The sequence below is a fragment of the Pempheris klunzingeri genome, chromosome 21, assembly GCF_042242105.1.
Source record: "Pempheris klunzingeri isolate RE-2024b chromosome 21, fPemKlu1.hap1, whole genome shotgun sequence".
Lineage (NCBI taxonomy): Eukaryota > Metazoa > Chordata > Actinopteri > Acropomatiformes > Pempheridae > Pempheris > Pempheris klunzingeri.
This window is the reverse complement of record NC_092032.1, coordinates 19,968,109-19,978,914: the sequence shown is the minus strand read 5'-3', so window position 1 is coordinate 19,978,914 and position 10,806 is coordinate 19,968,109. Positions and strand designations below refer to the sequence as shown.

The 10,806-nt window shown below is 45.0% G+C and overlaps 1 protein-coding gene across 1 annotated transcript in view; it reads left to right on the top strand.

The window, feature by feature from the left end:
• Positions 1–10,806, top strand: part of pld1b (phospholipase D1b) — a 33,772-nt gene that overhangs the window by 21,615 nt on the left and 1,351 nt on the right. The window contains exons 13-23 of the mRNA XM_070852703.1: positions 366–476; positions 554–736; positions 1,139–1,370; positions 4,101–4,229; positions 4,334–4,452; positions 5,227–5,340; positions 6,403–6,513; positions 7,273–7,361; positions 8,534–8,647; positions 8,959–9,008; positions 10,131–10,265. Coding sequence (XP_070708804.1) covers positions 366–476; positions 554–736; positions 1,139–1,370; positions 4,101–4,229; positions 4,334–4,452; positions 5,227–5,340; positions 6,403–6,513; positions 7,273–7,361; positions 8,534–8,647; positions 8,959–9,008; positions 10,131–10,265 — 1,387 coding nt within the window. The remainder of the gene's footprint in view (positions 1–365; positions 477–553; positions 737–1,138; positions 1,371–4,100; positions 4,230–4,333; positions 4,453–5,226; positions 5,341–6,402; positions 6,514–7,272; positions 7,362–8,533; positions 8,648–8,958; positions 9,009–10,130; positions 10,266–10,806) is intronic.

Genomic DNA, 10,806 nt, shown 5'->3' with positions numbered 1-10,806 from the left:
GTTTCCCCCTGCAACCAGTCTGTATGCTAAGCTAGGCTACATACATCACTTCTGAAGTCCAATGCTATGCACGGCAGTGAATTTGAAATGCTGGAGTGTTTCCTGCTGACCTGTGGGGTAAACAAACAAAAGTTATGTTTGTCTTGAGGTCAAACCTTCCTCATAAACCATCTACGAAGCCCGCTTTGTTTACAACCATGTTTGCTAGCTAGCTAGCAAACCCACAGAACTCAATTTAAATTTTAATGGATCTAAAAAGTTTCCATTCAGTGTGATCATATTTATTCAAGGAACGACAAGAGCAAGATGTCACAGATGATATATTGATCATACTGACTGATTTGGGTTTGCCGCTGTTTCCATAGCAACAAGGAGTGCGTGTCTTCGTGATGCTGTACAAGGAGGTGGAGTTGGCTCTGGGCATCAACTCGGGATACAGCAAGCGAACTCTGCTGCACCTTCACCCCAACATCAAGGTGAGTGTCTGCGTTTGTTTCCACGTGTGCGTTTCCCGTCTTTCGCGTTTGACTTTTTTTTTTTTTTTTCCCAAAAGGTGATGCGTCACCCGGACCACGTCTCCTCCGCCGTCTACCTGTGGGCGCATCACGAGAAGATCATCGTCGTCGACCAATCGGTGGCCTTCGTTGGAGGGATCGACCTGGCGTACGGTCGCTGGGATGACAAGGAACACCGGCTGACAGACGTCGGGAGTGTCACACGCTCACACTTGGAGCAGGTATCTCACGCACGCACACACACACACACACACACACACACACACACACAGCTGACCTGACCTTGTTAGAGTCACTTGATCATTGTCCAACATGTAGTGAGGACAGGAAACCTGCACCTCTACCTGCCCTCCGCTTCTTTGTTTCTCTCTCTCTCTCTCTCTCTCTCTCACACTCACACACTCACACACACACACACACACCTCTCAAGTACTCCTGTCTTAGGCTAAAGAAACTATAAAAAACCCACTGAATTATCTATAAACAACAGTCCTCACAAAGCTTTGTTGACTTTCTTGTTTTGTTCTTATTTCCTCTATTCTCACCTTTATTCTCACCTCATGACCCTAAAACAACGACCAGCTGACAGTCTGATTAACGCTGCATGTTTGGGTTATCCGTAGGCTGAGGCCGCCTCTCCCAGTATGGCTGCACCGGCCAACGGCGGCGGCGGCGGCAGCAGCGGCGCCTCGCAGGGCAACGGGAAGGTCATCTTCACCGTGACCGACTCGGTGGACCAGCCCAAGCTGAAAGGTCAGGGAAGGATGAAGAGGACGAAGTTCAGCATCAGGAGACACCTGCAGAAGCACGGGCTCGCCCAGGCCAACAGCGACAGCGACCTGGAGAACGAAGAGAGTGAGTGGTGTATTAATTTAGACACGGTAGATGTTAACGTTGGTGGTGTAATGGTCCTGTGTGGTAGAAAGGACGTCACTGAAATAAACCCTCATGCGTTTGATCTGTTCTGCTTGCCGTAGGTTCCCAGGCACTTACGGTGTTTGGCAGTCTGTGATTACTAAATATTATCAGCCAAAAGTGGCCAGAATAGTTGCTGCTCTCAGCTTCTCATCCGGCAGCGACGGCCTCGGTCTGTGCCGCTGTCTCAGTGTTTGTGGCCGCTCTGTTTAGGTTGGTCCAACAGCGTCGGCAGCCAGCACAGCCTGATCCCCGGCAGGCTGGCAGAGCCGAGGACAGCGGCTCCTATTGGCCAGTGGCAGGCTGGTGAGTTGGCGGTGGCGGTAGCGTCTCAGTGTCGCGACCCTGCCGCCCCGCTGCCCGTCTCCCAGTGTGCTTTGCTGTGGTTTTATGACCTGATTGAACAACTTTTGGTTTTCTGTGTGCCATTGTGGTTATTTGCACCCAGGTGTGTGTTCACGTTCTGTGCTGAATGAATCCTAACTTTTATATCTGTATTTGACATATTATTTTAATCCTGATCATCTTTTCCTAAACCTAACCAAACTGCACCTGAAACTAGTCTATGTATAAAGAAATCTATTTTAGCAGCTGGTCTCCTGGGTGAAAGTCCTATCATTTACATAATTTACATGCAGGTGCAAATAGACACCCATTTTTCACATATTTTTTTATTTTGTCGATATGGACATCAGCAGGAATTTAGTTGGGTTTGTTGTGAAAGACTTGAGCCTGATAATCAGACTGAACAGTCGCTGAAAATATTAAACTGATCGACTAAATCTAATGGGATCTACATCTCACCTGGTCGATTGACACAAAATTAAATCCCCCACAGTTTTGATAATCTGTTTATTGTTTAACACAGATGTCAAATATCTGCATGTCAGAAGTTAGGATTTGCTGCTTTTGTCTGATTTCTGCTTTTGTGACTTTGGGTTTTGAACTGTTGGTCAAACAAAGCAGGAGATTTAACGACGCTCTTTCAGCTTAAGTGAGAACAGAAATAATCAGAAGTCCTGGTGGACAGTGGTTTGGGGTGTGGACCCAGATTTAAGGGAGGATGTAGATCTGCAGGGTAAAACTTAAAATAACTTGAACACACCACTTGATCACAGGGGAACAAGTAAGTCTCCTCTTATTTCCCCTTTTTTTTTAAAGTCTTGCACACATGTCGAACAGGGCCGGGGTTTTTATTCGATGAGGTCCTGCAGCCTGTAATCTCTTTCCTCTTTTAAATGTTGTTTTTAAACGAACTCAGATTTCTCTCCTTGTGCACGTGTCTTTTTCTGCAGTAAAACAGATGCCGTCTGTTTTTATTAGCTAGCAGAGAGCTGCTGTTTGTTTGCCAGGCTCATCTCTGTTTATCCTGCTGATGTGATAGATGGGAAGTGTCAGAGATGAGCGTGAGGCAAACAGCCACCACGGCAGGCAAACAAGGGCAGAATTTTAAGGAAAAAAAACACTTAATTGCTCTAATTACTCACCAGTATAGTACAATTTATTTCAGGTAAGTAAAATGATTAAATGACGTGCTTGGTGAGTTGAGTTGGCATGGCTCTGTAACTTGCTTGCAGTAGGTTTTATAAATGTTGTCTGGAGCGCTGTCGTCCTTGTGCATCACTGTCGGAGTCAGCGTGGCGCTGTGGTGCACTGTAAACAGGTTAGACCACAGCGGAGATGCTCCGCAGCCTCCGTCTTGGTGATCAAATGTTCTTTCACATCAGAAGAATGCTGGTAGATAAAGTCCAGTGCTACTCAGACTCAGTCGTTTCCCAAAACAGGTGCTAACAAACAGGAGCAAATATAGGAATTTTTGGGGACTATTTTCAGCGGCGGATTGATACACATTTTGGTGATCTAGTAAGTATTTGTTGTGACAGTGACTCTCACTCACAACACTGAAGATAAACACACATTACGTGTTAGTAGGATCAGTTCGTTGTTGTTTTTTTGTGTGATCTGATTAAAAATACAGAATATATTCATATTTATACTTAAAGTTTAAGATTTGAAATTTTGCTAAAGTGGAAGAAATGTACGTGAAATTGGCTTCAATAGCTCGGCAAGCAAGGCAGCGATGATCTGCAAAGATTTTTTTAGTTATATAATCTTTGTTAAAGATCCCATATTATGCAAAATGCACTTTTTAATGTCCCTGATGTGTTCAAAGACCCTCAGGCTCTGAGAAAAGAGCGTCCTGCTCCATCTTTCAGTGAAGGTGTGTGAAGGTTTAGATTTGGCTCCCTTTATGATGTCACGAGGGGATTTGTTGATCACGTGACCTCCTCCAGACCTTCAGCAGGCCGACTGTTCGCGCTCACTGAAAAACACGAAGACGTCGAAGGCGAGAGCGAAGCAGCAGATTGCTTCTGTTCAGCCAGAGGTTGAAAACAGCTGCAGCAGCTGCTATGATGGAGAATAATGTGTGTTTGGAAGATTGAACTACGTGAGCCGGTTCTAGCATCAGTAATATTAACATCTCAGGTCTTAATATTGATATTTGTGGCTGCCTGCAGTCTGAATGGTGCCATATCAAAGCTCCTGCAGTTGACATGGAGGTTGTTTGGTTCCTTAAAGGTTCCTGGAAGAGTTCCTGCAGTCCAGACGGGTCTTTGGAGGACTTGTGCACTGATGATAAATTACCGGATATTCGTGTGTGTTTTTCAGGAAGCGGCTCAGTGCGCAGTCTCCATACGGGGGTCGGGGAGTTGTTTGGAAACACGCGGTTCTGGCACGGGAAAGACTACTGCAACTTTGTGCACAAGGACTGGATTCAACTGGACAAACCGTTCGATGGTGAGCACGCTGCGGGGCTCACGCCTTACCAGCCAACCTACGCTGCAGGGGAACGATTCGTTTCGCCTCCCGTCCTCCTCACGTTCCCCTTTCTGCTGTTTCAGACTTCATAGACAGACACACAACTCCCAGGATGCCTTGGCACGACATCGCCTCAGTGGTTCATGGGAAAGCGGCTCGGGATGTGGCCAGACACTTCATCCAGCGGTGGAACTTCACCAAGGTCAGACGGAGACAAATGCCTCCAAATGTTGTGAACAAACAAAGATGGACGTCTTTATTTTCACAGTTTGTTGCCTCTTATTAGTAAAAGTGAAGCCAAAATCTTAAAAAGCTTTAGCGAGCACTGCTTGGTGTGGCTATAAGTCTCTGTGTAGATGCACAACTAAAACTGTGAGTGTGAGGATTTATAAAGCCACACCTACTCCTGGTTCTGTTTGAGAAATATCCTCATTTCACCACCAACGTTTCACCATAAATCTACGTAAAAAGGCCCTTTATTAGCTGTTTGCACGCCGATATCTGTTCCTGCTCCACAGTCATCAGACCTGTCAGTGACAAGAACAAAGAAGTGCAATTTAACTGACTGTGTGTCCATCGGCGAGCTTCTCCGACATCAGAACAGCTGCCAAAACAGGTGTCTGCAGCTCGACCATGCCTCTAATCCATCACACGTACCAGTAAACCATCAGGGCTGTGATACCTCAGGCATCATTACTGCACATCGGAGGGAGCTCATACAAGTGTTTCACAGTTAAAGGATCGGTCATAAACAGGGAAATAATTTCTCGGCTGCAGCTCCAAGCAAATGACTCATAAATAATTCAAATTAAAGTCGAGTGTGTGACCTTTGAGTGACGTTTTACAGACTGGAAGATAACTTGTGCAGCCTAAACGATGCTTTAGATTAGCGAGTGGACGCTGATCTCACGTCAGCACATCGTCCTGTTGTCTTGGCGTGGACGCCTCTTGACTCTTCTCTCCGTGTCTTTCCCAGCTTGTGAAGCCGAAGTACCGCTCTCCGTCGTTTCCGTGTCTGCTGCCCAAATCTCACACTACAGCCGGAGAGCAGCGATACCAAGTCCCCAACTGCATCCGCGCCAAAGTCCAGGTTGGTACCACGTGAGCTTCATGCGTTCAGCTCATCACCTTCTTCTTCTTCTTCGTCGGTTTCAACTTCACTCTCTCCGCTGACGCCACAGCTGAGACTTAACTGGAGTTTATTTATTTAGATTTCTAACATTTTACTTTTCGACATCACTCGTTAGCGGGTATCAGCGTGGGGGGACCAAATTAAGGAACCTCAGAGAAGGCAGGGCAACTTTGTCGTTACAGAGGAACTCAATGTGCTTTACCTTTAAAATAAAAACATCAAGGGCCATTTACACACACACACACACACACACCAGGCAGAGATTTCCAGATGCCAGGTCCAACCTGAAAGCTGCAGTCTGAAGACCTGAGAAGTCAGTTTAGTCAATTTAATTACTGAATCTTTCGGTAAAAACACTTTGCTTTCACTTTTTTCAAGGAGACATAAGAGCACCAGCTCTGGTGATGAGATGCTGAAAGTCGAGCAAAGCACGCAGATCGCTCCTCTGTTGGCTGACCAGAGGATTTACGTTATTCTGGGTGGGAATGTGAGCAAAATGTCCTCACAGCAACTGCAAAACACGTCTGTTGTGTGCTGTGTGTGCTGGTATATATGACATTAATATATGTAGATGTTACAGGCTTAAAGATGCATGGGAAGATTCGTGTTTTATGTTGTCTTGCTGATTATTTGGCAGGTTATGGCCTGTTGAACTGGGTGTTACCACGTTGCATGGCTAATGTGGCTCCCCTTAGGCAGGAGTGGGGTTTTTGGGAGTTTGCAGTAAGAGAAAAAATGTGTTTTTGAACATGACAGCACATAAAAACACTCTAGTAGCCCCACAAGTACAAGCTTGGACCTGAAAATGAGCAGAATATAAGTTTAAGGTGAACGTACCTGCACATATCAGACAGTTCTTATAAAAGCAGACTTCAGTGAATACTAAATACTTTATAGACTTGGTGTGGGACAAAGTATGTTGTTTGGTCACTCCCCTCATGCTCTCATGGGTCATTTTGTCCAGGATGAACCTAAACTGAACTTCTGAAAGTTAAAGCTTTTGTGTTTCCCTTCTCTCAGATCCTTCGCTCAGCCTCCGACTGGTCCGCTGGCATCAAATACCACGAGGAGTCCATCCACAACGCCTACGTCCACGCCGTCGAGAACAGCCAGCACTTCATCTACATAGAGGTACGGGTGCACGGCGCGCCTCGAACGCTGGTTTGTCGAGCTGTAGGTAACCATAGCGACAACAAAGCTGGCGAAACGAAGCGTAACCACTGATTAACTGTCCAACAAATATTATTCCTGCTCCGCGTGAGCCTCTTTTCCTTCCTAATGCTGCAGAGAGCTTTTAGCAGTGAACACACAGAACTGGTGGGTAGTTCACGGAGACTGGGAGTTTGCAGTTTTCCTACTAGATGTACAAAGCCAGGGGCCATTAAAGTCTTACAGAGGAGTGACCCTCCTTCATCTGAAGCACTGAAGATATATTATCTTCTCATATCTCATCATGTCATTCTGTGACTCTTAATTCATGTTGTCTTTAGGCCCGACTAGATTTCAGAGGATTTGGTTTCCTTAAGATGTTCAACTACATGTTCGATATTCAACACTTAAGGAGTTCCTTAAGTCTTTGCACGAAAGCCCTTAGAAACCAAAGCAAGGAATAAAAACGTAAGGTTCCTCTGACGGTATCTAAACTGCAACACGGCCGAGTTTCTGAAGAAATGAAGGCGTTCTGAGGAGAAGATCCTGATGGAAACACTTAATGATCAGTGATCCATTTTACACTTTAGATCTGACCAGCAGTCACTTTAGGGTTTGTCTGACTGTGGAGTTGGATCACTTTACTTTCCTTCACTTTCAGAGAAGCGAAGGAAGAGTTGAGGCCAAATGTTCATCTTCTTGTTCACTATTAGACAAACGTTTGTTTGTTTTTTCTTTCAGAATCAGTTTTTCATCAGCTGTGCAGACAACAGACACGTTTTCAACAAGATAGGAGACGCTATCGCCGAGCGCATCATCAGAGCTTATAGGTAACACACACACACACACACACACACACACACACACACTCGATACCAAATATTAAATTAAATGGCTGCTGTGTGTATTTACCTTTTTACCTTTTACCTTGAAATCATTTATAAGAAAAACACACAGACATGATAATCACTCACATTGTCTTTGTGTGTGTGTGTGTGTGTGTTTATTTTGACATGGTTTCCCAGAAACACACAAACCATGCGCACACACACACACACACACACACACACACACACACACACACACACACACACACACACACACACACACACACACACGGCTGTGATCCTGTTGCTGTGTGTACCTTACAGATGACTGATTTCATATCACAAGTCGTGTTTGACTTGGCATCTGGGAGGATTTATTTGAGTATTTTTCAAACAAGTCTGCTCAGTATGTGTGTGTGTGTGTGTGTGTGTCTCTGTGCGTGTGTGTGTGTGATATGTTGTTGCCAGAGCTTATCAGAGGACACACATGCTGCACAGAACAGAGGGAAACACACACTGGCACCTAAGCTGATCTCCTCGGTGTATAAACTCTTCTAAGTGCTCTGCCTCTGCTGTTTCTCCTGGTTTAGATGTGAACTGATATGAAGGAAAACATTGTTTGGTGTTGAAACAAACTTCCCCGAGTGTTTGAACGGGTCTCTCAAGCTTCCTCTGCCGGGCTCTGAGCTGCAAAGCTAATATCACGTCTTCTAATCTAAAGATCCAGCATCTAAGTGCTCATATTGTGCAACGGTGTGTTTGTAGAGTGTGTGTGGTCTGTTACTCACCACATACTCCAGCTTTATTTCCTCTGCATGTCCCTCCTCCTTTAGACCGACTGTCTGTCTCACAAGGTGCTTTTTCTCATCGCTTGCTTTGTGAAACAGTTAAAGTTCACAGTTACTCGGAGGGTTATTGAGGTTTTTATGGTCAGCTTGGAGGAACTGAAGCGTCCTAAACTTCTGCTTCTTAAAGCAGACGCACAGATCGGAGCCGCTCTCATCAGCTGGTTTCAAAATCTTTGTTTTTGTGATGTGCTTATGGTTAAAATACAGATATTTCAGACATCACTTGTAAAGGAGAAGCAGACAGGAGAGTAGTGCCAGTCGAAAAAGAGACGTATAAAAGAATGAATAATAATAATAAAGTGTTTCGTCTGTGTCTGTGTGTTTTAGGGAAGGTAAAAGGTACCGAGTGTACGTGGTGACGCCTCTGCTGCCCGGTTTCGAAGGAGACATCAATACTGGAGGAGGCAGCGCCATCCAGGCCGTCATGCATTTCAACTACAGGTGTGTGTGTGTGTGTGTGTGTGTGTGTGTGTGTGTGTGTGTGTGTGTGTGTGTGACAACCCACCTGCTTGATTGAGTTTGTTTGACAATGTTTAAATCCCGGAAGGAGCCACTCATAGATCATCACCACACCGTGACTCTTTAACCTCAGGGACAGTCATTGTAGAGGCGGTGTTCTTGAGTAAACACTCGGGCCTCCCCGTGCAAACACACACACACACACACACACACACACACACACACACACAGGCTCGTACTGTGAGGCATGTGGGGCTGCTGCTGACCCTCCTGTGCCCCTCTGCTCCCTGCAGGACCATGAACCGAGGAGACCACTCCATCATCTCCCAGCTCAAGAGAGAGAGTAAGTCCCAGACTGACTGACTGACTGTGTGTGTACAGCTGTAACCTGCGTCTGCTTTGAAAGGACAAAACATGTGTTAACACAGGAAAAGTGGTTGTAAGTGAATCAATTATATGTTAAATTAGGGTTTTACATCCTCATATAACAGGACTGTGAGGGTGACTCCTACTGCAGGTCCCATCTCATTACCGCCATCACTGCGACTTGTTGTTTTAAGAGCATTTATTTATTTATTACTTGTCCACGTTCATGTTCGAGCTGCGTGTGTTCGTTTTCCTTGTTTTTAAATAGCGTAAGGGCGACGCTTCCACATAGGGTGTTTTTGTGAGGCCACTCCGAGCGCCTCTATTCTGTCCTCAGAGACAGACGGACAGACGCCGATCGCCTCCCTGAACGGCCGACATGCAGACAGTTATTCCATCGCTACGCTAAACTGTCAAACTGCAGAGATATATTGCAGCGCCACAGCTCTACAGTAGAATTTGAAGCACAGACATTAGCGGTACATATCACATTAGATTAGTTTTTCTTAAAACTCTTCAACCTAAACGCCCCTGAAGGGGTAAAACATGGCATGGCAGCCACCACTGTACTCATAACTGTGCTTCACATAGAACAGATTACATACACACATACAGTTAGTTAAAGAACATTTACTGCAATAGAAAACATATAAAATAAAGCAGCACAAAGTGAGAATAAAACTGACTGCAAGTACAGAAGGACATTACTACGACTGAGAGTGGTTGTGCTTATTAAAGCCGCCCTGCTGGATAAATAAAAGTTTCAGATGCACATCTGGAGGACGGACATGTACAGTATTTAAGAAACATGTCATTAAAGCTGGGTAGAGCCAAATACACATGACAGAAAACACATGCCAGAGCCCCAAATAAAGAGAGAACACATCTGCACATCTGCTGTGTGGTTTCATTTATTTTTAGATGAGCTGTGCCTTTAATCACACTGTTGGTTTTCTATGTTTTCCTCAGATATAATACAAAACACTTTACCTTCAGGTTTGTTTCAGTGCACTAAGAGACTCAAATTAGTTTTTAGAAATGAGAAATGAGCTTCAACATGTCCTGAATGTGGCTCTGACTGGCTGTTGGTGGTTTCCAGTGGGAGACCAGTGGATGAACTACATCTCCATCGCTGGTTTGAGGACTCACGCTGACCTGGAGGGGAAGCTGGTCACCGAGCTCATCTACGTCCACAGCAAGATGCTCATCGCCGACGACAACACCGTCATTATCGGTAAGCACGTTGGACACGTTCATCATACCGCGCGTTTGTCTGATGATGATACGACAGCTTGAATGTCTCCATTACGAGATTGAAATATTCCCCTGACACCCAAACTGAACATGTATAATAGAGGAGAAGGAAACCAGAGCTGCAGAGAGAGACGCAGACATCCTTTATGTGCAAGATGCTGCAGAAGAAAAATGACAAAGGTTTTTTAAAAGTCTGAAATTTGTGAAACCAAAGTGATCTGGTGGGCTGTGGTGAGTTTTAGGGATTCGGTTTCCAACATATGCAGAAAAGTGCTGGTGAGGTTTTTACAAATCTGATCATTTCAGTGTTTTGGCACTTGAACTGAGCATTTAAAAGGAGGCCGTCTTTATTTTTAAACCTGGGCCCCATTTTTACATATTTGGAGATGGAGTTGGCTCAATATTATACATTCAACATATTAAATGTGTTGATGTGGGATGTTTTATACGGTTTATCATATATATAATATGTTTTGGTGAACGTGTCACCAGGGCACTGTCACAGATGAGAGAGAACTTTA